General features: G+C 44.7%; 2 protein-coding genes across 7 annotated transcripts in view; one reads left to right on the plus strand and one right to left on the minus strand.

Moving 5' to 3' along the window:
* LOC123093893 (uncharacterized) overlaps positions 1-6,148 on the minus strand; it is a 7,624-nt gene extending 1,476 nt beyond the window's left edge. Inside the window, exons 1-8 of one of the 5 annotated variants that reach the window (XR_006445632.1) lie at positions 5,942-6,148; positions 4,609-4,688; positions 4,006-4,133; positions 3,367-3,923; positions 1,295-3,162; positions 1,076-1,194; positions 413-980; positions 85-165 (exon numbers count right to left, since the gene is read on the minus strand). Coding sequence is in view for 1 of the 5 variants with exons in the window: in XM_044515961.1 (XP_044371896.1) it covers positions 420-980; positions 1,076-1,194; positions 1,295-3,155 (2,541 nt within the window). In the remaining 4 variants the exon portion in view is untranslated. Of the gene's footprint in view, positions 1-84; positions 166-243; positions 981-1,075; positions 1,195-1,294; positions 3,163-3,366 lie in introns of those variants that run through there. The other 4 variants (XR_006445633.1, XR_006445631.1, XR_006445630.1 and 1 more) reach the window with 4 other exon arrangements.
* Positions 6,149-13,412: 7,264 nt separating this feature from the next.
* Positions 13,413-19,683, plus strand: LOC123093895 (uncharacterized). Of its 2 annotated transcripts, XR_006445634.1 has the most exons (5): positions 13,413-17,355; positions 17,763-18,072; positions 18,223-18,496; positions 18,899-19,143; positions 19,259-19,683. XR_006445634.1 is itself a non-coding variant. In XM_044515962.1 (3 exons), exons 1-3 carry the CDS (start codon positions 16,482-16,484, stop codon positions 18,251-18,253), a joined length of 1,215 nt encoding a protein of 404 aa, XP_044371897.1. In that variant the 5' UTR covers positions 13,413-16,481; the 3' UTR covers positions 18,254-18,570. The 2 variants fall into 2 exon arrangements, 1 of the variants encoding a protein (XP_044371897.1); XM_044515962.1 differs by lacking the exons at positions 18,899-19,143; positions 19,259-19,683 and having other exon boundaries at positions 18,223-18,570.
* Positions 19,684-23,434: the final 3,751 nt, after the last annotated feature.

Consider the following 23,434-nt stretch of genomic DNA (forward strand, 5'->3'; position numbering starts at 1 on the left):
GCGAGGGGACGCCTTAGTCAATTTTTATGAGGCGCTAGGGGGACTAATATGGCAGCCATGAGTAGACATATAACTTATTCATACCTTGAATTTCCTGGTTGTTGAGCCCACATAGCATCCGTTCCTCCCATCTTGTTTCCCATTTCTTCCTTCCACAATAGAAATCTGCATAAAGATGAACATATATCATAAGTTCAATAGTTCATATATGGTTAAAACTAGACTTAATTAATAGACCACCATTGGTAAAAAAACAGAGAGTAAATGACAGAACAAGTGCAAAACAAGACGACAAACATGAGTGCATTACATATTACATAAATAAGGTCCACACCACAAAATAAATTAGGTTCACAACAATACAACATAAATTAGGTTCCAAACACATGATCATAAGCAAGGCTGGCCATACTCAATTCTCAATAGTCATCATCGAACTCATTCATGGTAGCATTTGTGTTGTCTTCGCCATCTTGGTCAGCACTAGTTGGATCTTCATCATCATCGGTCATATCAACATCATCTTGAAGAAAGTCTGAATCATCATCCTCTCCATTGGGGATACTTGACTGTTGTTCTTGGTCATCCTCTTCGTCATCTTCATGAACAAATGTTGATGACGGAGCAGCCCTTTTGCGCTGCCTTTGGTAGTGGACATTAACATTTGAGCCCCCCCTTGCCATGGTGCTAGCTCTAGGAAAGTTGCGACCTTGCAGCGACGAACTTGCACCAACAGCCTCATCAACAAGCTCCCATGAAATGTCATCGGGACACCCTCGAGCACCTTGGGGTGGAGGTATTGTTGGGTCAACCCACTCATTGCCCCAATCAAAATCCTCAATGACTAGAGGGTCATAGCTTGTGCCACCCATCTTCTCACGCCTCTTTTGAAACCTATCCAAGTTCTTCCGGTTGTATGAAACAAAGACATTGTCATTCAAGATTCGGTGTTGTAACCGGTTCCTTTTCTTGGTATGGATCTACAAATAGCAAATAGAGTGAATAAATAACTTGCTGAGATTACTTGATGAAACTAACTTGCTCTTGCTGAAATAAAGACAAAGAAGTTACTCACAAATTCAAATGTGCTCCAATTCCTCTCACAACCGGATGATGAAGCACAAAGACTAACAATACGCTTTGCAAACCTTTGTAGCTCAATTGCTCGACCACCATATGAACGCCACCAATCAACTTAAATGGTAAAAACCCAAATGCATTAGGAGTTTGCATAGAAAATAACTTGCTGAAATTAAATAGCTTTTCCTGCTGAAATTAACTTGAGTTGACTTACGAGGTTTTTTTTCTGAAATGTTTTGGATTGCCATCAAATTAGCAAAGGTATCTCGCTGGTCCTCATAGAGAACAGATTGTGTATCAATCTTCTTGCGAGTTTGTACATCAAGTACCATTTTTGCAAGGACATCATTAAAGCAACTTCTTAGCTCCCCAACTAGGGCATCATCACCACTCTTGACAATAGAGAAGAACTTTCCAGGGTTCAAAAACAAAGCAGCCCCATACAATGGATGATCCATTTGATTCACCCAACGTTTGTCAACAATGTCCATGATCTTCTTGAGCAAAGCTTGCTTGTTTTGGTGGGGAAAACCTTGATTGATCCTCTCCTTTGCAAACCTCATTAGTGCTGTCATTTCTGGCATGGCAGGAATCTCATCACCATCCTCTACCCTAAGCACTCGAAGTAGTGGACCTGAAGCTCTAAGGCAGGCCTCAATTGCATGCCACCAATCCGCTGAAAGCACAATGTCTTGCACATTCAAACCGGTTGCAGTTTTGGCCAATTTGTTTCCAACCCATGCTTGACATGTAAATAGACTCCTCAATGCTTGCTTGTGCTTGACCAAACTCTTAAGAGCAAGAATGAATGTGGCAAAACGAGTGGCTGCGGGTCTCACAAGATCCTGCCCACCCGTTGCCTTCCTCATTAGACTAAGAATTCTGCCATGCCTATAGATGAAAGTGGTGACTCGTCTACCCCGTGCAATAGGCCTCTTAAATGGCTTTAGCTTCCCTATATCTTCCAACATCAGGTCCAAGCAATGGCATGCACATGGACTCCAATATAGTGTAGGAATCCTTTCCATTAGTATCTTGCCCGCTGCCTTGTAGTTAGCACCATTGTCGGTGACAACTTGGACAACATACTCTTTACCGACATCCTCGATTCTCTTCTCTAGCAAATCTGCTATCATCCGAGCATCTTGGCATTCACTTGATGCATCAACCGACTCCAAGAAGTAAGTGCCCGCCGGGCTGTTTACAAGGAAGTTGATCAAGTGGCGTCCCCTTTTATCGGACCAGCCATCTGACATTAGTGTGCAGCCATATTGCTTCCATGCTACCTCGTGCTTCACCCTCAACTTTTTTGTTTCCTTGACACAATCCCTAAGCAATGGCTCCCGCAGCTCATGAGGAGAAGGAGGCTTGTAACCTGGGCCATATTGACAAGAGGCTTCTATTGCAATCTGGAATTGCCTACAGCTTGCAACATTGAAAGGAATGCCACACTCATAGAAAAACAATGCCCACTGCATACTCACATAGTGCCTCTCTTCCGGTGTTTTTGTGCTGGACTCCATGGTGCTTTGAGAGCAACCAGAGCGTCTTTCATCGACAACATCCTCAGGTTTTTTCCTAAGCATGGAAACAATTGACTTGAGAGCAACAGATTGACACTTTTTGCCTGATATTTTTACTGCAAAGGCTTTCTTGTTCTTCTTGGCTGCTGTCCCTGAACTTGGTCTTGTAGCGAAGCATTGAGCTGTTGCTTCATTAGTGGAGCTTTGAACTGTCCCTGCTGCATCTACCTCCACTACATCATCATCATCATCTGGCTGTCCTATGTTTCTCCTGTTCTTTTCCAAATATTCTAACATCTCCCTCCTAAGTTGTGTGGTAGCCTTTGGACAACCTGTTGCATCCCCACCTGTGCCAGCAAGATGCACTTTGTGTCTCTTGATCCCTCCAGAAGTTATCTTGCCACAAAGATTGCATACAACATTATTGATGTTGCCAACTTTCAACCAATACCCATAATTCCAGCCCGGATCAGTTGACCTCTTCGGCCTGCGTTCTGGATCTTTCATTGGATCATAAGCATCACCATTCCCATCAGCTCCTGCATCTGCCATTGTGGGACTGCAAAGTGCAAAGTGCAAACAATTAACAATATAATAGACGGCAGAGGACAATCAGCTACTATTCTAGTAGCACATCTGCACATGCATATACTAAACAGAGGCAAGCTATCTATATAGGAGGCAAGGCAGTGAGGCATAAGCAGCAGCACCATCAGAAAACATGAGCAGGTGAGGGGAAAGGAAAGGCAGAGAGGAGCCGTACCTTGGGAGAGGGCTGCCGGGGGAGGAGGAGCTTGGCCGGAGAGGGGGAGGGCTGGCGGAGGAGGATCTTGGCCGGAGAGGGGAAGGGCCTGCGGAGGAGGAGCTTGGCCGGAGAGGGGAAGGCCGGCGGAGGAGGAGCGGATCTGGGCCGGCGGCGTGAGAGGAGAGAGCTCCTCTCTCTTTTCCCCTCGATCTGGAGCTGTAGGTGTGTTCCCCTCTCTCTCCTGCCTCTGCTTAATCTCTCTCTCCCGCCCAATTCATTTCCCTCCCGCCAACTCTGGTTCCCGCGCGCGCCAGCACCTGTTTCCCGCCCGACATGCCCGCACGGGACCAGGGCGTCCAGAATCGATCGAAGCGCCTCCTTCTCCGCCTAGGCGACACCCTGGACGCCTCAACAGCACAAAGCGGACGCCTTGCCATCTCCGAGCGCTCTGACGCCTAGGCGTCGCCTAGGCGACGCCTTGAAAACATAGGCACAGATAATAGTAGCATTTGGCCACTTTCTTCGGGGACTCGTTTCTCTCGTTTTTTAGTTGTTAATAATTCTTCTTCCCATCCCTGATAACAGTAATCAGGTAATAAAAGCCTGGATTAACTTGTAGCGTAAAAGAGCTCAGAATACAAAGAGAGAAGAACATACATATCAACCTAATGGTAGAGTCCTTGGTTATTTGCCAAACCATGTATCAATTTGATGGTAGAGTTCTTGAGCTGATTGCGAAACTATGGTTGGAAGATTATTATAGCAGGGTCATGTCTTCAAATATCCTACCAAATCATGTAACAAACCAAGCAGTTAATTGAAATAGATCAAATATTTTTCATCTCTAGAAATTGTATACTAATTATGCAATATATAGTCAGAGAGATAGATTCTATAAAATACAATACTGTATTTAAGGCTATTTACTGGAAAAGAGGAAGACACAACTTTAAATACCACATAAATGTGTCTTACTGGAACTTGATCAAACTCATTAGAGCCAGGGAAACAATGACATATTGCAATGTCAACTAATATTTCTGTTGAGCTACATTTTGTTACACATTTTACCTTCTAGGTTGCCCATTTGTACACGAAGAAGGGATCAAGTAAGATAATTACTAAAAGATGTAATGCACAAAGATTAACATGGTTGAGTAACTTCTGTTAAGACATTGTCGAGAAAAGTTGTATTAATTTGAATTTTTTCATAAAGAAGAGATCCAAGATTTCTTTACGTAAGAAATCATCAATCCATACCAACAGTTGCAACTGACTGAGAGTGTTGACCTGCCATGTTCAGACACCTTCGTAGGCAAGGCAACCGATTTTGGTTTTGCCTGAGACAACATGTTCAGAGTTAAGAGTTTGGGACAAACATATTCAGACTATTGAATTTCATCCTGAAGATAAAATTTGGTGTCAATTAGAGAGCAAATGCATGACTGTATAAATTTAAAGAAACAATAACCCATGTCAAAGTAAATCTCCATAGGAATTTTGAAATAACCAAATCAAGCCTACAGCTAGAGGACAGATCAAGTCACAAGATGAATCTGTAAAGTTATTTGCAGAAACAACATGGCCAACAAAATCAAAATCGGTTGCCTTGATGCGTATATGGATGACTGGTGAGAGGTTGCAATATCAAAATGAGGCCCAACAGCAGCGTTAGTGAGATGCAGCCTTAAGAAATGGAATGAGCATCTCCATGTCACTGCTTCCATTTCAGGTGACAGGTGGCTATCTTTTTTACTGGATCTAGATTATGCACTATACCTTCTTTTTCCAGTCTAAGTAAACACCGTTGTACTGAATTTAGCCAGTCACATTTGAATTTCAAGAAAATAAAAAAGAATATGCTCTAAACTCATTTGTATGTGTGATTTATGAAAATTGGTCTGCAGCAAACAGAGATGGTTTGAACAAAAGCAGAGCTGGGCCAGAGAGAAGAAGTCTACACAACCTCTATGTTAAAGTGCCAAAGTAATCTGTTATTTTTTACGTGACATGATATACTGGCTGTTCTGAAACCCACTGGTACGTAAGACAACGAAATTAGAGTAGGACATGGAGTTGCATTGCTGCCACCGCTGGTGGTAGGCCAGAGACAATGTTAGTTGTCAATCAATGGTGTGTTTGCCGTGTGTGGAGGCAGAATTGATTAATTCCTCGATTATAAACAAACACACGTGCTAATACTTGCAGATTGAACCTAAGAAATAGTAAGTTTTTATGAACAATCTCAGTCTCATATGTTGTTGGTAGAACCATTGTAATTAGGAAGTAAATTCAGCAGTAAGCTAAACCCAGTGTTATTCGTAGGAATATATGTGAAATAAATCTGTGTATATTCATTCCCATGCCAATTGGTAAGCAAAATATACGACCAAGATTAAATCTAACAGCTTACACACAATGACAGTTGAGGAAGAGGCACTACAACAGGAAGCCACCAACTACTATGACATCACAGTCACAGCACAGGGAACATAAATCTGATGGAGAACAATAAACTGCAGAATCGGAATTGGGCTATCATAGTATCATTGGAATCACAGATGCAGGCAGAAGGGTAGCAGCATAAACACACCTGGGGAAGGCGGCACACGAGATGCGGCGGCCATAGCTCCCTGCGTTGGCAGCTCCACGCGGCAGACTCGGCGGCCCGGCGGTAGCAGTCGCGGCGGCGGTCGCGGAGCCGGGAAGAGGCAAGGATGGCGCCTGCGGCCGGTGGGCCACGGTAGGCCTCGTGTGTGGGGAAGGGGGTACAGTACTTTTTTTTGACCAATGAGGTCGGGTATTGGAGAACGGCATGGGATTGGGATGGAAGCCTCGAGACCCCCTCACGCAGCCGGGTCCCACCAACACGCGGAGAGACTTAAGGCTGGTCATAGTGGAGAGTAACTTAGACTAGTAACATACATATGTTACTAGTCTATGTTACTACCTTCATAGTGGGTAGTGTCATAGGTGTGGTAACATAGTTGCCTTCATTTATTACTTTGTAGACTCATTATGCATTGGAAACCGCTATGTGATGGTAACATATTATGTTACTTTATTTGCCTCTCTCCTCATTAACTACTTGCCACATCACCAATTTTGCTTATGTGGCATCTATGTTACTACCTATGTTACTCCCATTATGACCAGCCTAATAGCTTCATCGATGTGCATGAGTCCACGTGGACATGGCGTCCCTTCCACCCCTGCAGCAGCCACCGTTGATCCACATCGACGAGGACAATTTGTTTTGACCTTATGGCCTAACTAAATCCGGATCTGACCTACCTTTTAAAATAACGAAAACACTAATTGCCACACGTGTGGCACGGCGTCAACTCGCCCACGCGCTCTCATCGTCGTTAATTGCAATTCGCACGAATCTTGACGCGATGGTAGGGTTGCGGACTGCCACGTAGGACTAGCGTGGTGTGTGTGGCATGTATGCCACTTCGCCCGCACGCCGTTTTGCCCCGACGACGACGGTTTCCATCGTCAGCGCGTGCGGTGGAACTGCCTTCTCGCCCGCACACGATCTCGAACGCGAGACGGTTGCCATACGACTCGTCACTCACCCCTTCCCCGCACTGGTGATCTCTCCCTTCCTCCCCATTTACTCCCCTACCCAACATACTCTGCAGCGGTTCCAATCGAATCGGGAGGAGTCGAGAGGAGAAAGCGGCGGCGGTGGCGGAATAGCCGAGGGCATTCGCGGCAGTTCCGATTAAGGTTGGGATTCGCCGGCCGGGGACGTCGTCGCCGGAGCAGCTGCAGGCCGAAGGTAAGTATTCCGCCGTGGTCACACCCATTCCCCCCCATTCCTATCCCCTTTGTGTGCTTCCTCGATTTCCCCTCTGGATTTCTCGAGATGTCGTCGTTTCTCGCGGTGCGCCTGTGTTGCCGCCGGCGAGGAGTTGGTTGATTTGCTCACCCTTCCCGCACGATAGCTCGTTATGGTCTCGTCGCCATCTCTCTCGGCGTCAAGCCGGCGAGACTTGCCGAATTGCCAACCGCATTTGCTATTGCAATTGCTTTTTCGGTTGGCGATGTTGTTGCTGTTGTAGTTCATTATGTCGCTCCTGAAATGCTGATGCCGTCAGTGTCGAGGCGTTTGTGTTGATGAAATTTTTGTTATGCTTGTTGTGGACGAACCCTAGATCTAATTTAGGCGCATTTTCAGAATTTTGATGATGATTCCAACGATAATTTGAATCAATTGCCACCACTGATGGCAATTGATTTCTGAAATAACTGTGTAAGTTGCCATGTCAGTGGTGCATTTTAGGCATTCAGATTGTATGAGAATGAAAGTAAAGTCAGTTTCAAATATCTACCACCTCTGATGGCAACTAATTTTTGAAACAACTGTTTCAGTTGCCATGTAATTGGTACAACAATGTTACTGTTAGGTTTTGTTTTGAATCTTCCTTTTTAGATGTATTTTGAAATTGTTTGAGAAAGATTTGCCATGACAATTTGAAACAACTGCCACCACTGATGGCAACTGATTTTTTGAATCAACTGAGTCAGTTGCCATGTGAGTTGTGCATCTTAGGCGCATTTCAGATTGTATGAGAATGGAAGTCAAATCATTTTCAATATCTAATAACCACCTGTGATGGCAACTAATTTTTGAAACAATTGTTTTCAGTTGCCATGTAAATTGTTAATAATGTTACTGTTTTTGGTTTTGTTTGAATCTACTTTTTTAGGTGCATTTCAAATTGTTTTGAGAATGATTGACATTCAATTTCAACAACTGCCACCACTGATGGCAACTGATTTTTTGAATGAACTGAGTCAGTTGCCATGTGAGTTGTGCATTGTAGGCACAGTTTTCATAGTGTTTGAGAATGAAAGTCAATTGAATTCCATCAACTACCACATCTGATGGCAATTAATTTCTGAAACAAATGTGTCAGTTGCCATGTAATTGGTACAATAATGTTACTGTTGGTTTTTTGGGTACCTTTTTGTATATGCATTTTCAAAGTGTTTGAGAATGATTGCCATGGCAATTTCAACAACTGCCATCACTGATGGCAACTGATTTCTGAAAGCAGCTGTGTTAGTTGCCATGTCAGATGGAGTGCCTTTTTATCTGCCACAACTAGATGTTTTGTTAACATATAACTTGAATCTAGCATATGTCTGCCCCTGTTTTTGAAACACCATTTTAGTTATCTGCCACCACTGATGGCAACATGAATCTAGCTGCATTGTAGCTTGACACTTGCAGATGACAATTGAATCATTTAAGAAGCAGAGACATGTGCTGTTGCCATGCATCTGCATTTTTCTGCTCTCCCACTTTGGCTACATTTCTGGTTTTTTAATACGTGTTGCTCCTTTTGATGTGTGTTTTTTGTTGTTACTGTAGCACAATGGCTCGCGGCGACCATCAGGACGACGACGATGACTTCATGGAGGTACCGCCACGGAATCGGGCGACCGGTCGGTCAAAAGCTGGTGATGAGGTCCCCCCCCCACACACCTATGTTTTAATTTGGCATTGTGTATTCAATTTTTCCTTTTTAGATCTGAATTCCCAGTAAACTGATTACGGCAACAACATATCCTCGTTGTTTTTTTTTTGCAGAAGAAGAAACGTCAGCGTAACAGGGGATAGCAGAAGGGAGCTGCTGGTGAGATGGGGATGCATGCTTTGATGGATGTTCGGTGCAAGAATCTAGTAAACCCCTTATGTGACTGGCTCGGCGAGACATATGACCCTGCCTCCAGGGAATTTGTGATTCCGGGACGCGGTAGACTGCCGTTGGACAAGGAATCTGTGTTCTGCATGCTGGGCGTGCCCCGTGGAGAACTCAATGTCCCGTACGAGGTGGATAATGATATCGAGAAATCCTTGTTTGCCCGTTTGTTTCCTGGCATGGAATCCATGCCTAACACGACTGCGCTGGCAACTGCACTGGAGGGCATGCGAACCCATGGTGAGATATTCAAGATGAAGCTTCTCATGTACCTGATCGCAGCTGTCTTTGCGCCTACGACATCTCTTCGTCCAAGCAACAAGTGCTTCCCTATCTTGGTGAATTCTCTCTCTTTTCATTCCTCCATTTTTGCATTCAATGTGTTTTGATTCTGATTACAGCTGCAAGGTACTTAACCGCTACATTGTTCTTGTTTTTTAACTTTTGAATGCTGACGTGTCAGATTCTCTGTCCTGAAATTTTGTTGTACAGGCAAAGATTGGAGAAGTTAAGAACATGAATTGGTGCAAATTCATCGCGAACTTCCTGCATGATGCATTCTCGAACAAGATGTACCAGAAGGGGTGTCGCTTGCACCTAATGGTACTTTCTTTTCTCCCTTCCTTTTTTTCTTGACTACAACCGTGTAAGATATGTCATGACAACCCTTTTTTTGTATGATGGAAACTACCATACACATCTGGTGGCAACCAATAGCTAAATTTGATGGCAACCAGCCAGCTAAATTTGATGACAATTAGCCAGCTAAGTATGATGGCAACTGACAGCTAAATATGATGGCAACTGACAGCTAAATATGATGGCAACTGACATATGTACATGGCAAAATCCTTTTCAGTTGCATTCTTCATTCAAATTGATGTCTGAAGCATACTACATTACCTTCTATTTTTCTTAGCATAGCTTTAAGACAACTGACACAACTTCTTTTGCTTCTAACTGTGTACACCAGCTCATGTATGTTGATCGTCTAGACCTGTCCACTGTTGACTTTACTGGGGTAGGAGGCCCTCCGCCTCCTCACAAGTTTGCTGTCTTGGCCTGGACGTACGATGCTGTCAAGGCTGTGCTTGCCGCAGACAGGATCTCTGAGACAAAATATGGGAAATTACAGGTTAGTCCCGAGTTCTTTTCTTGCATGGCGTTTCATTATTCCTGTTTGTCGCACAATGTCAGATACAATCCTTATGTGGCAATCATTTTTTAGCCTAATATTGCATGTCTATTTGCATTCATGTTTGTCTGCCATTTTCCTTTAGCAGCCATGGTTGCATGACATATCCTTTGGAAATACAGTTTTCATTTTAACATGGCAAATGTAGTTTTCTCAGCATGGCAAATGTAGTTTTCTCAGCATGGCAACTGTAGTTTTCTGAACATGGCAACTGTAGTTTTCTGAACATGGCAACTGTAGTTTTCTCAGCATGGCAACTACAGTACACTGAACATGGCAACTGTAGTGCACTGAACATGGCAACTGTAGTGCACTGAACATGGCAACTGTAGTTTACCTTGGCAGCCATGGTTTTGGCTGCACACGGCACCCATGTTTGATATCACAAGGCAACTCCGACAGCCCGTGTCATAAATCCGTCCTTTTTCTCCTCCCTTTTTTTAAATACATGATTTTGTGGTCAGTGCTTCTTATTCCTTTTCGAAATGTTTTATATGTTTACTGTTGTTTTTCAGCTGATGGTCAAGCATGCTATAGACTACAGTGTGTTTGGTGGGCCACAAAATTTTGGCAAGTGGATGGATGTACACTCAGCCCCATCTTGTACTCCCGAGGTAATCATCGATGTTTATTTTGTGTTGGCTTCCTTTTTCTTACGCCCACGACTGTAATACGATTGGTTTTGTTTGATACATTTTGTTTTGTACTCAGGCGAGGGCACCTGTTGAGGCTCTAGTTGGGCAGTTTGCTTCCGGCATGACTGGCTTGCTCGGAAAGTTGGTCGGGGGCTTGACGGCTCTCAAATACACCGACACCGATGGTGTTGCGAGGAGTTCTCGTCGTACATTGGAGAATGGACAAATCGGCCAACTGGTTGCCGTGGCAGATACGACTACAACAGCTCTCAGGAAGTCCTCGACACGCAAGACGAGCTAGTCGGAGACGAGCAGGACGACGACGTTGAATTGGAGAATGTGCATCATGAAGCCGCCGAGGATGAACATGTCGACGTTCGTGCAGACGCAAAGAAGGGCAAGGGTGGACTGAAAGTTACATCACCGGAGAAAGGCAATATACAAACTGTTGCGAGAGACACGGCAGTGTCCCCATCCAAGAGGGGCAGGGCTGCAAAAGATGCTGGCCAAGGTTCTGCTGCCAAGAGGTCTAGGACCGATCCAGTAGCTGCTAGGAGAAGGTTCGATGTCTATTTTATTGTTTTGTTTGTGCTTACTTTTCAACAGGCCGGTCTTTTTTTCATATTTTCTCGCCAAGCGTGTCATGATTTTCTCGAGTCTCATGCTTTGTTATACTGTTTTTGCTGTCATTTCTTTTTACATGCAGTGAGCCGACAGCCGGTGGACGAGCATCCACGAAAAAACATGTAGCAACGCCAACACGTGCTTCGGCCCGTTTGAACAGGGGTGCTGCCAATCCTGGTGACACCACTTCCAATAGGTTGCCACCTCGCGCGTTGACGTCCAATACCGGGGATCCTGTCGTGTTGCCAGATACGAGGAAGCAAATCAAGAAGTGTGTTCCCCCCTGATCTTTATTTGTCATTTTTTACCTTTTTATTTTATTAGCTTGATGCATCCTAGATCGTAGACAATCCTTTATTATTTTATACATTTTCTGTGGCAACTATGGTCTGATTCACATGGCATTTGGCTGTATTTTGCACATGGTCTACTGCTACATGTCACATATGGCAACTGCTGTTTTTAAATGATCTTTTTAAAAAAAATCACCACATGGCAAATTCCTGCATGTTTCTTATGGCAGGCACTAGCATTAAGACATGGCAAATCCTTTTTAAGTGATATGACAACTGATAGCCTTCTAATAACTGAACCAAATTTTGCAACTTGCTGTTTTTTTCATGATCTCTTCTTTCCTTTTTTTTCCTACATGGCAACTCCAGCATGTTTTTATGGCAACTGCTAACTAAACTACATGGCAACTAACTTTTCCAATGTTGTGGCAACTGCCAGCTTTCTTCTAACTTCCATCACCCATGTTATCATGTGTGCTCATCTAAACCTTGTTTTCCAAATGGCAAATGCGGCACATCTTATTTTTTGTCACTTTTTTCACACACTTCATGTGCTTTCTCGCAGGGTTAAGAAGACTACTAAATGCGTGACCAAAGAGATTCCTGAAGACCCACTTGAACGCATCCATTCAAAGCTGTCGACATGTGGCAATTCAGGCATTCATGATCCGCAAGCAGAGAAAAGTGCACCTGCACCGTCCACTGCCCCCACTAGCTCTGACGGAAGCGGGCGATCATGTAACACCCCAGATGTAACACCTTCCAAACCAATTTTATAAAATTCTGCATAAATCCATGAGCATGAGGGTATTTTTAGTTTTGCTAAAAACCTACTCATGTTTCCTGTGCATTTCCAAAGGGTTTCTGTTTTTATTTTAAAGAAAAGGAATCCTTTTCTTATTACCTGGGCTCCCCCCCTCTCTTTGGCCCAACAGCAGCGGCAACCCAGCAACAGTGGCGCTCGCAGCAGCACCAGCGCCACCAGCCCAGCGTGTTCTGTCTCGCGCGTCTGTTGTTTCGTCAGGGCTAGTTTTGCAGCAGCTCTGTCTGCCCGTGCGCGTGCTAGCTCCTCCGCGTTGCTTCGCCGTGCTCACCGCGCTCGCTCCCCTCGCTGTGCGCCCTGCCTAGCTGCTGTCGCCGCGGCTCGCCGTCGCGCACCCGAACCAAGCAACAACTTGGACTCGGGCACACCTCACCACGCCACACCAGGCCAGCCCTGCTGTGCCTCTGCACCACCTGGCCGTGCACCGCTTCCACCCCCATGAGCCACTCCGGCTATCGCCGTCGTTATCACTCCGGCTATCGCCGTCGTTATCACTCCGGCTATCGCCGTCGTTATCACTCCGGCTATCGCCGTCGTTATCACTCCGGCTATCGCCGTCGTTATCACTCCGGCTATCGCCGTCGTTATCACTCCGGCTATCGCCGTCGTTATCACTCCGGCTATCGCCGTCGTTATCATTCCGGCAACCCAGCGCGCGGCTCTGCTATGCTCTGTTCTGCTTGAGCAGTGGCGTAGTTCCTGTCCGTACTTCATCTAAGCTGCAGCGCCTACATGTTCAGACGTACGCGCGTACCGCAGTGGTAGGCGCTTCAGTTTCGTCAGGCTTGGTCACAGGTTCGAGTCCCCTCGCGCGCAGTGGTTAAGCGCGCATTTTTGCTTATCCAGTCTCGCTGACAGGTGGGTCCCATTGGTCAGCCTCACTAGCATCCAGACCCCACCTGTCATCCACTCCAGTGCATATCTTAATCAACTCGTGGGAGTTGGCCTGTTTGGGAATATTCCCTTTTGGGAATAATACGTTTTTGGATATTTCCATAATTGGCAGTTTATGTTCTTTGCAATTGTGCATTATTTTTCCAAGCAACCCCCAACATATTATATATGTTTTTGGGGTAGAAAAATCCAAGGAATCTGATGGTGGTATTTGTTTTGAGTTTTGAGCAAGTTTGTGTGCATGAATATTTGAATCTGTTGCTGTTTTAGATTTGATGCATGGCCCACATGATAATAGCCTTAGGGGTAAACTTTGTGCCATTGTCTTCTATGTCATGCCATGGTGCTGTAGGATTTTTGTTGTAATTTTTGGATCATTATGTTGAGTGGCACAAGCTGTTGAAGTTGCTACTAAATTCTGTTTTAAACATGTGGTAAATTTCACTAAGTCCTAAGTGTTGAAATAATCCAGATGCCATGTTTAGCTCCTGTTATCTTTTAACCTGTGCATATCTAGCTAAACTTCAGTAAGGAACTTTTGTTAAGGGTGTCATGCTTAACATTTTCATGCTATGTTGCTGTAGAAGATTTTGCTGTATGTGTTAACTACCATGCTCTAAAGTTGCTTCCAGATTCTGTTTCCTGCTTGCCATGCTAAATTTCTACTAAGTCTGTAAACAGTAATTTTGTCACATGTTTAGCTCCTGTTTTAATTGTCTTCCAAGCATTTTCATGAGTAGCTTAGTTGGACTTTATTGTTGTAGTTGAAATGCTATTTCCAGCCATGTTCTTAGATTTCTATTTGAGTTGCTGTAGCATATTTAATTGTTGTGTTGAAGTAGCTAAGTTGTTGTTTTTGGCAGATTTGCTTGTAACTTGATATGCTTGTCATTTCTTGCTCGTAACTCCGATTGCTATGATCTTTATATGGTTTTCAATCAATTTCACCTCCCCTATCCAATGGCTACCTTGTCCTGACAAGATTGGGCCATTTCCTTGCTGTCCACTTCATAACTCCCTCCGATCATCGTGCCCCTTCGTTTCCGTTACCGTTTCGATTCGTTGCATCATATAGTCATATGCATACATGTTTCATATGCACTTTGTTGTGTGGTATGTTTATTGTATTCTTGTTTGTGTGTGGGTAGCTCCGGGAGACGATTTCGTGAACGAGGGTTCCGTTGATTACGATCATACCGAGGAGCTGTTTACCGATCCTACCGAGGAATTACCAGGAAAGATGATCCTTACCCGTGATACCATTACTATGCTTGTTTGGCTAGTTATACGCTCTTTCGCTATGTCAACGAATCCTATCACATGTTTAGCCCCTTATGTTGCCTCGATGACTCTAACCAATCCTGTCCCAGCAAAACCTTGATTGGCTAGGTAGCGCTTGTTTTTAAGCCCCTTGTTCTTATAGCGTTGCTAGTTGCAGGTTGATCCTTGTTGGATCATAATATATATATTCTGGGATATCACAATATTGCTATGTTAATAATGCACTCTTATATACTTGGTAAAGGGTGGAAGGCTAAGCCTTTTGCTTGGTGTTTTGTTCCGCTCTTGCCGCCTTAAGTACCGTCAGTCCGGTATTATGTTCCTTGATCTTGCGTTCCTAACGCGGTAGGGTTTTATGGGGACCCCTTGACAGTTCGTTTGGGTTAAACATTTCCAGCAAGGCCCAACATTGGTTTTACCATTTGGCATAACAACTAAAACTTGCATAGGGACCGGCTAGAACCCGTGGACTCTTTTAATCAACAACCCGGGCCAGTGCTCCTCATGAGTGTTGGTCCAAACTAGAGCACCGTGCAGGGCCGCCCCTTGGCAACTTGGGTATTTGGCCACTGTATGCATAGCTCATCCGGTCGTGGCCTGAGATGAGATACGCGCGGCTACTATCAGGGTGTCGGCACGCCGGGAGGTCTTTGCTGGATTTGTTTCGCCTTTGCAGAAATGTCTTGTGCAACTAGAACCCGAGTCTGATCGGATTCTTTACTATGGAGGATTGTCTCCGCATGCCGTGAGAGCTTGTCGTGGGCTAAGTTGGAACACCCCTGCAGGGTATTATCTTTCGAAAGCCGTGCCCGCGGTTATGGGCGGATTGGATTTGTTTAATACCGGTGGTAGATAATCGGAAGTTAACTTAATTAAAATACACCAACCGTGTGCGTACCGTGATTGTCTCTTTTCAGAGGAATCCGGGAAGAGAACACGATGGGGTTATGTCTGACCGTAAGATAGCTAGGATCACTTAGTGATCATTAGTCTCGACCGTTGGCGTGGGCCTTCTCACCTTAACTCTGATTTGCGTATGTTAGCCACCATACAATGCTTAGTCGCTTGCAGCAGCTCCACTTAAACAGCCTGAACCCTCCTATTAAACTTGCTTAGTCTTGTTACCCCGGGTATCGGGATTGCTGAGTCCTCGTGGCTCACAGTTACTACAACACCTCAGATGCAGGTACGACCAAGTTCGATAATGCTGATGCTCAGGAGCTGCAGTGGGAGTACGACGAGGATCGTGGGTGTTTCTATGTTACTTATCTGTACGATCAGTAGATTGGGTTCCTAGTCGGGTGATCCGGGGCTTGTAGCAGGGTGGTCTTTTATCTTTCTAGATCCGGAGTCGGATATTATGAGATTGTAATAATATGATGTTATATTACTATATTATATTTTGGGGCATGTGTTGCCTGGCTTATTATTCCTGTACCCCTTTCATATGTTGTATGCGTGTATGATTTTTCCACCTTGCTACGTGTTTAGGATGACTTTATACCCCGGGCTTGAATTCATCACAAGTCCCCGATATAACTTCATCCTGGGCATTACAGACCATCTCCGCCGGTTGCAGATTTGCAGACCACAACAGCGACCATCCGTACATCTGGGAGTGATGAGTCAGTATCCGCCAGCACCGCTGAGATATTGCCCACACTGTTGTCGATGAGGACTGCTGTTTTGAGCAATGCCACTCCATCAGCAAGTGCCGAAGTGAATGCTCCTGAGATTGTCCTAAACAAGGAAGATTCTCGCTCATCTAATACGGGTTCCAAGCGCGTGTCTGGTGGTCCAGAGGCCGTGGCAACGGTTCAGAAAGAGAGGCCACCCATAGTTGAGTCTCATCACACAACAGCTCCATCGGTTGGTGGTCCAGAGGCTGTTACGACGACCGTTGCACGATCCGGTCTGCCACCTATGCGGCGTAGCCCCCGCAAGCATCCTGCGCAAACATCAAACGCACCAGGTGCAGTCTCGAGGAGGAGAGACAAGTCCATGTTTGTGTCTGCTTCGACGTTGTTCCCACCTCCTGCAAAAAGCATTGTCATGGAGAAAACGGAAGTCCGGGATACTGCCGACGCAGGAGGTGAACCTTTGGAACGGTCTGCGCCCACCATAGTCATGGAGAACGCCAACTTAAATCTGCGCACTTCGAAGCTCCCAGTCAACACTGGCGTCCCATATAGCCCAAACAGGAGGATAGTGAAGGAAGTTGCAACGGAGGTCACTGACACCGCGCCCGTGCCCACTAACAAGCCTGATGAACCCATAGCAGACGATGCAGGAATGTTTGTTGATCTGTCACCTCTTGATTCTGCGCAGCAACTTGCTCAAGATCCGGATGGTTTGCGGGAGAGGCACCCAATAGATTTCACCCCACCGAGCTGCATCCTTGGCATCGATCGCAGTGCAGATGCAACAGCAGTGCAAGATCCTATGCCTGTTGCGTTTGCTTTTCCGGCGGACATGGTCCCAATGATGGCACAACCAATTCTTGACGGCAGGAAGGCTGTGAAGTTTGCTGAGCCGATAGTGCAAGGTACGTTATTTTCTTTTCCATGATGTTTGTCACAAGTTTTTTTTTGTTTGTGACTGGTGATGGCAAATCTAATGAAATGCACATGGCAACTACAGTTGTCACCACATGGCAACTACAGTTGACGCCACATGGCAACTACACATTGACCCCACATTGCAAATTCTTTTTGGAATGCACAAGGCAACCTTAGTTTTGCTGCATGGCAACTGCAGTTGATTAGTCATGGCAGCTACAGTTGATTAGGCATGGCAATCCCAGTGTAATGCATGTGGCAATTAGAGTGGTCTTCTACATGGCAACTCCATATGACTTTCTCAATTAGCACCTACATTTTCACTCTTTTCTGAAATTTTATTTTCTCCATTTGCTTAAAATATTCCTAACCCGCTGTTTCGTCTTTTCTACAGCCACCCCTCTTGAGATTTCACCGTCACTCAAAGACGCGTACCGTAGGATTGAAGATGAAGCATTGTACAGGAGGTCCTCACGGGTTAAGGGGCAATCAAGTTCTAATGTGACAACTGAGTCCGTATTTGAGGATACCATTAAAAGTGCCATGCCTGGATCTGTGAGGCAGATTAGGGTGGTCCATGCACCACGCGGGGATGACTACGAGCCCGTAGTTAAGGCGACAAAGGAGCAGAACCAGCTATACGACATTCTCAAGCGTTTTGGAAATGCCAGATCGAACAACAAGCATATGAAGGAGTTGAGAGCGTAATGTCCACACCACAATAACCCTTTTCCTTTGATTTTCTACCATTTTTAGTGCTTTATTTCCTGATCTAGCCATGCGTTGTCTATGTTTTATGTTTTTCCATTTTTGTAGTAGTCATGATTCTTTCATGTTACATCATTTTCATACAGCTCATGTTTGGATAGAACGAAAATCGTATAATGCGATGTCACTTACGTTGATCTGGGTGATCTTGCTGAGTCTGTGAGGCCACTTGGCAAGATGTCGAAGAATGTACTTGCATGCGGGATTGACTTCATCAACACGCACGTGGACGTTTGTCCCGACAAGACGATCTTGCAGTATAGCGTGACATGCAAGATATGGGATGGTGACTTCCACCACAAACTTCTGAGGACGCATTTTGCCATGCATGGTGATTTCAAGCTCACATTGAAAAAATATGTGAGTGTCTCTACTTCCCGATACATTTCCTTTTTGCATGGTATGCCTATTTTCTGTCAGTAGATGTACTTGATATGGTGTGTTACAAACGGCTTTCGTGACATATGTTCCATGTGGCAACAGTTGCCATGTAAAATAGTTTTTGTTGTTTTTAATGCAAACTATGCGGCTTCATACATGGATGGCAACTCCTTTAAATTGAACATGGTAAATAAACATTTCTCTGTGTCTGCGTTTTTTGTAGCACTGTTTTGCTTATCCTTTCTTGTACCTATTTTGCTACATCCGGCAAAATATATTAAATGTCATTTTTCAAACTACATCAATCTGTTCTAGTGTGAACTCTTATTTCTTCTTTTTCTCTATTTTTTTATCTTACAGGTGATGTTTCCCATGTTCCAGGAGCTTGCACCACACAACCGAGATGACAAGTGTGGCCACCACTACGCGATCTGCGTTGACCTGAAGTACCAACGTTTTGAGGTGCTTGATTTGATCCGCTCAGAAGAAGATACATATCTGACGACGCATGCTGAATTCTTCATCGCTAACCTGAAAGAGGCATGGAAGCGACACTACCAAAACTCGAAGGTCCAGATCAGCCATTTTCCAATTGAGTATGTGACGACTGAGAAGCAAGGAAACGGGTAATTACCAACTTTTGTCATGCGTTGTCCACAGCAGTCTTAAAACCGTGTCACTTTATCATTAAGGTTCATCATTTTCCATGTCGGCACGAGTTCACTTTTTCTATCCTTGCAGGCACGACTGCGGCTTTCATGCTTTGGAGTAGTTTGCAAAGTGGGAAGGTCGACGCGTCCCTACGATCACAGATGCAATGGTCCTAGAGCTCCGCAAAATATACACATGGAACTGGCTTATGAATGGAGATTTCAACAAGCGGGAGAATGCACAAGAGTTCTTGGAGGATGCTGTCAAAACTGCCATCAAGAAGTAAAAGTGATCGCATGATGCTCCTTATGGCAAGCCTACCTTACATTCTGTGCTTGATGAATGTAAGGTATCACCTTGTCCTTCTAAAAAAAAACTATGTCTATGTGCTCTGTCATGACTACGTCCACTTCCCCCCATCCCCTTAGTGTAGTACATACTGTTTAGCCCGTGAGTACTGTTTGAATTATTTGTAATATATGTGTGTGTGTGAACCTGATTAGGTGTTAGAAGAACCACGTTTATGTCCACAGTATGATGGTTTCGAATATTTCCGTTATTTCGCATATGATGTTTCCAACTAGTTTGTTCACAATACGTTTACAGTGCAATACATGCGTGTGTGAAATCTAAGTGGTCTGAATGTAGAAACATAAGCGATGGCAGTTTCAGTAGAAACCATATGGCAGTTTCAATAGAAACCATATGGCAGTTTCAGTAGAAACCATATGGCAGTTTCAGAAGAAACCATATGGCAGTTTCAGAAGAAATTTCATGTCAGCTTCAGTAGAAACCATATGGCAGTTTCAGTAGAAATTACATGGCAGTTTCAGTAGAAATTACATGGCAGTTTCAGTAGATACCGCATGGCAGTTTCAGTAGAAATTACATGGCAAACTAGATGGAAGCTGGATGGCAAATATAGTAGCACAAATGTGGCAAGTTTAGTCATAGACACATGGCAGTTTGTACTGAATCCTAATGTCAACCAACGCATATTCTCGCTGTTTTGCAAAATCTTTTTGACCATCCACTTTTTCCAAAAAAAGGAATGTCCAACTCCCAAGCTACAGTCCTTGACACTTGCCTAAGTATTTCCCGTCCCCTTTTTCGCTTTCTTGAATTTTGCTTGAATTTCCAGCCCCGACTTGTATCTCACCTCTTTTGGGCACCCTTTTGTGATGGAACGGGGCGGGTTCCTGACCCGGGTTTGTGTGCTTGCTGTCCCAGAACCTATCTCGGAGTTTTCATAGGAAGGACCCGTGGATGAAGGCACACTTGAGATGCGGGGGGACCTGTGTAAGGCTTCTTCGTCCTTCCACTTTTTGATCTCATCAAGCTCTCTTTTTAGGGCCTTTCTGTGTTTTTCTACCACCCTAGCTGTCTCGTCACACTTGCATGCTTCGTCTATTAGTTCTGCATAGTTCTTGGTCAACACAACGTGTCTCACGGCTTCCATGGTCGCCTCTGGCCTGTCCTCATGCACCGCCAAAACTGCGTCTGATGTTTGTGGCCCCAACAATTCGTCGGCGTCCCAAGTCCATCGCCGTCGTATGAAATGGCGTGGCATGCGCGTGACCGCAAGCATGTCCATCACTTTCAATATGTGACAGCACACAATACCGTCCCGTTCGAACTTGCAACACTCGCAGTAGTACTCGCCTTCGTCTATAGACGCCTTGATAAAGTAGTTCCTTCCCTTGTCCGGGTCTTCGGGTTCCGAATCAGACATGCCCATTAGAGAACACACCTTGAACGTGTGTTCGTCAAGCCTGTAAGCCGTGTACATGCTGGCACGCTTTAATTCTTCTTGGAACCTGCGCGTCGTTTGTGATTTATTTGTTAAACTTATGTATGATGGCAACTGCAGTTCAGATAACATGGCAACTGCAGTTTATTTAACATGGCAACCGCATCTCATTTAACATGGCAACCACATCTCATTTAACATGACAAACGCATCTCACTAAACATGACAAACACATCTCACTAAACATGGCAACTCGTATATCATTTAACATGGCAACCATAGGTCGATTACCATGGCAAATGCATTTTACTTAGCACATCAAAAGTATTTTTGTACGACTTGGCAAATGTATATTTTTCCAAGCATTGGCAAACTCACAACATTGTACATGGAAATACAGATAAAATAACATTTTCTGGAATATAGTTTTCATTTTAACATGGCAAATGTAGTTTACTCGACATGGCAAATGTAGTTTACTCGACATGGCAATTGTAGTTTACTCAACATGGCAATTGTAGTTTACTCAACATGGCAAACGTATCATTTTTTTGTCACAGATGGCAAGTACATACACTTTTCACATTAAAACTTGTATTCACTACGCACTGCCACTTCACATCAACAGACACGGCAACTACATTACATGCCTACAAAGCACATGTTTGGTAATTTTGAACGATTCAGCTCGACAAGGAAAGTCTGTCCCATATGTTGCAATGTACATGACACCTAAAACCCCTCATGGTACTGCAAATAAGAGGATACGATACTGCACTTACTTGTTAAAAATCGCGCCGGTATATATCTTGCTCATATGCCTCTCCATCGGTAAATATGTTAGCAACTTAGGCTGCTTCAGTGCAGTGTTTGCCTCTTGTTGTAGTTCTGCTCCTAATATTTTGTTCTGCAAAGCTGTGTACTGCTTGGCAAACTGCAACAATGAGTTGCCAGGGCTGACGTACCGCTTCAACACAACATTGAACCCCTTGCTGCGCTGAGTAGTCTGTAAGAATGGGAAGAAGCACTGCATGAAGTAGGCCGGAACCCAGTACATTCGCTTCTCCCACAGGCTAGCAAGAGTCTCGTTGTCTTGGACCTGGTAAGTTTCAATAATAGCCGTCCAGCTCCTCTCAAACTCCTCCACCGTCAAACTATGGTCCACGCACAACTCGAACGCCTTGTGCAGCTCCGGACGGTCAGCAAAAAATGGTCCTAGTGCCTCCTCAGCCTTCTTAATGATATGCCACCTGCAGTGCCTGTGCACTGCCAAGGGAAACACCTCCTGAATGCCTACTCGCTTGCTGAAATCCTGGTCTGTAATTATGTTCATTGGAGCAACTACACCCATGCACTCCAAGAAGGTTTTGAAGAGCCACGTGTAACCATCGGTATCTTCGTTCCAAACGAGGCCGCACCCGAACTGCAATGACTGATTATGGTTGTTTATTCCTATGAATGGAGCGCACGGCATCTTGTACATATTAGTGAGATACGTTGCGTCAAAGGAAATGCAATCATGGAAATGCCTATACGCTCTTCTTGCAGCACCATCCACCCAGTACATGTTTCTGACACGGTCCTCGTCGTCCAATCTTATCCTGTAGAAGAAATCACTGTCTTCCCTTGATTTATCTTCAAAGTAAGCTATTGCGTCTTCGACGTCAGCCAACCTGCTCTCTCTTCTGTATTTCGCCTTTAGGTTCGTGACGTCCGCTGGTATGTACGACATGCTACTGAGACTACCATCTCTGCTGTGTATCATGGAGAGTATTTGGATCATTCTTGATGGACAGTCATGCAACAATTTTATGAACTTCTTCTTGACTGGGTTGAACCCTCTGTGTGCCCTCAGAAATTCTACCAGGTCAAACTTCTTTATCAGTTCGTGGTTGTGTTCACCGAAATACTCGGTGACCACCCACCACGCACCATCCGCGTTTAGCTTACACCGGACAGGGCATTCTGTCTTGAGAACGACGCCTCTTTTTCGTTCCGGCACGACAGGAAGAACACCCTTACCCTTTTTGTTCCTGCGTGCCTTGTGACACATAAATTCACCTCTGCTGTACTCATTGTTTTTTTCCTGTGGTATTCTGTGTTCACCGCAAACCCATGGAACAGTGCGTAATTCTGGTAGTAGTCTTTGGCATTGTCAAATGTAGCAAATCTCTGCCCAACATAAGGTGCTTGAGGTACCGCGATTATTGATTGCACATCTTCTTCATCCCATTGCGCTTCGTCATCAGTTTCATCATTCACTTCAGTATTTATGGCTGTTTCGTCTGCTTGATTGTTGCTTGTGCCTGTGGGCAATGGTGTGCTTGTTGTAATCGCTTCAATGATTGCCAGCCCCGGCACTAATTCTTCATTGTTTGTGGTATCATCGGTGACCTGCTGTTGTGATGACCCTCCCGTGTGCTCAAAGGTACCCGCATGAGATGCCCCCGCGCAGTCGTTTATTGTAGTCGGAGCACCTGCAGAAAAAAAGAAAAAAAATGCATGCGTTTAATCTT

Source organism: Triticum aestivum, chromosome 4B (assembly GCF_018294505.1).
Source record: "Triticum aestivum cultivar Chinese Spring chromosome 4B, IWGSC CS RefSeq v2.1, whole genome shotgun sequence".
Taxonomy (NCBI): Eukaryota; Viridiplantae; Streptophyta; class Magnoliopsida; order Poales; family Poaceae; genus Triticum; species Triticum aestivum.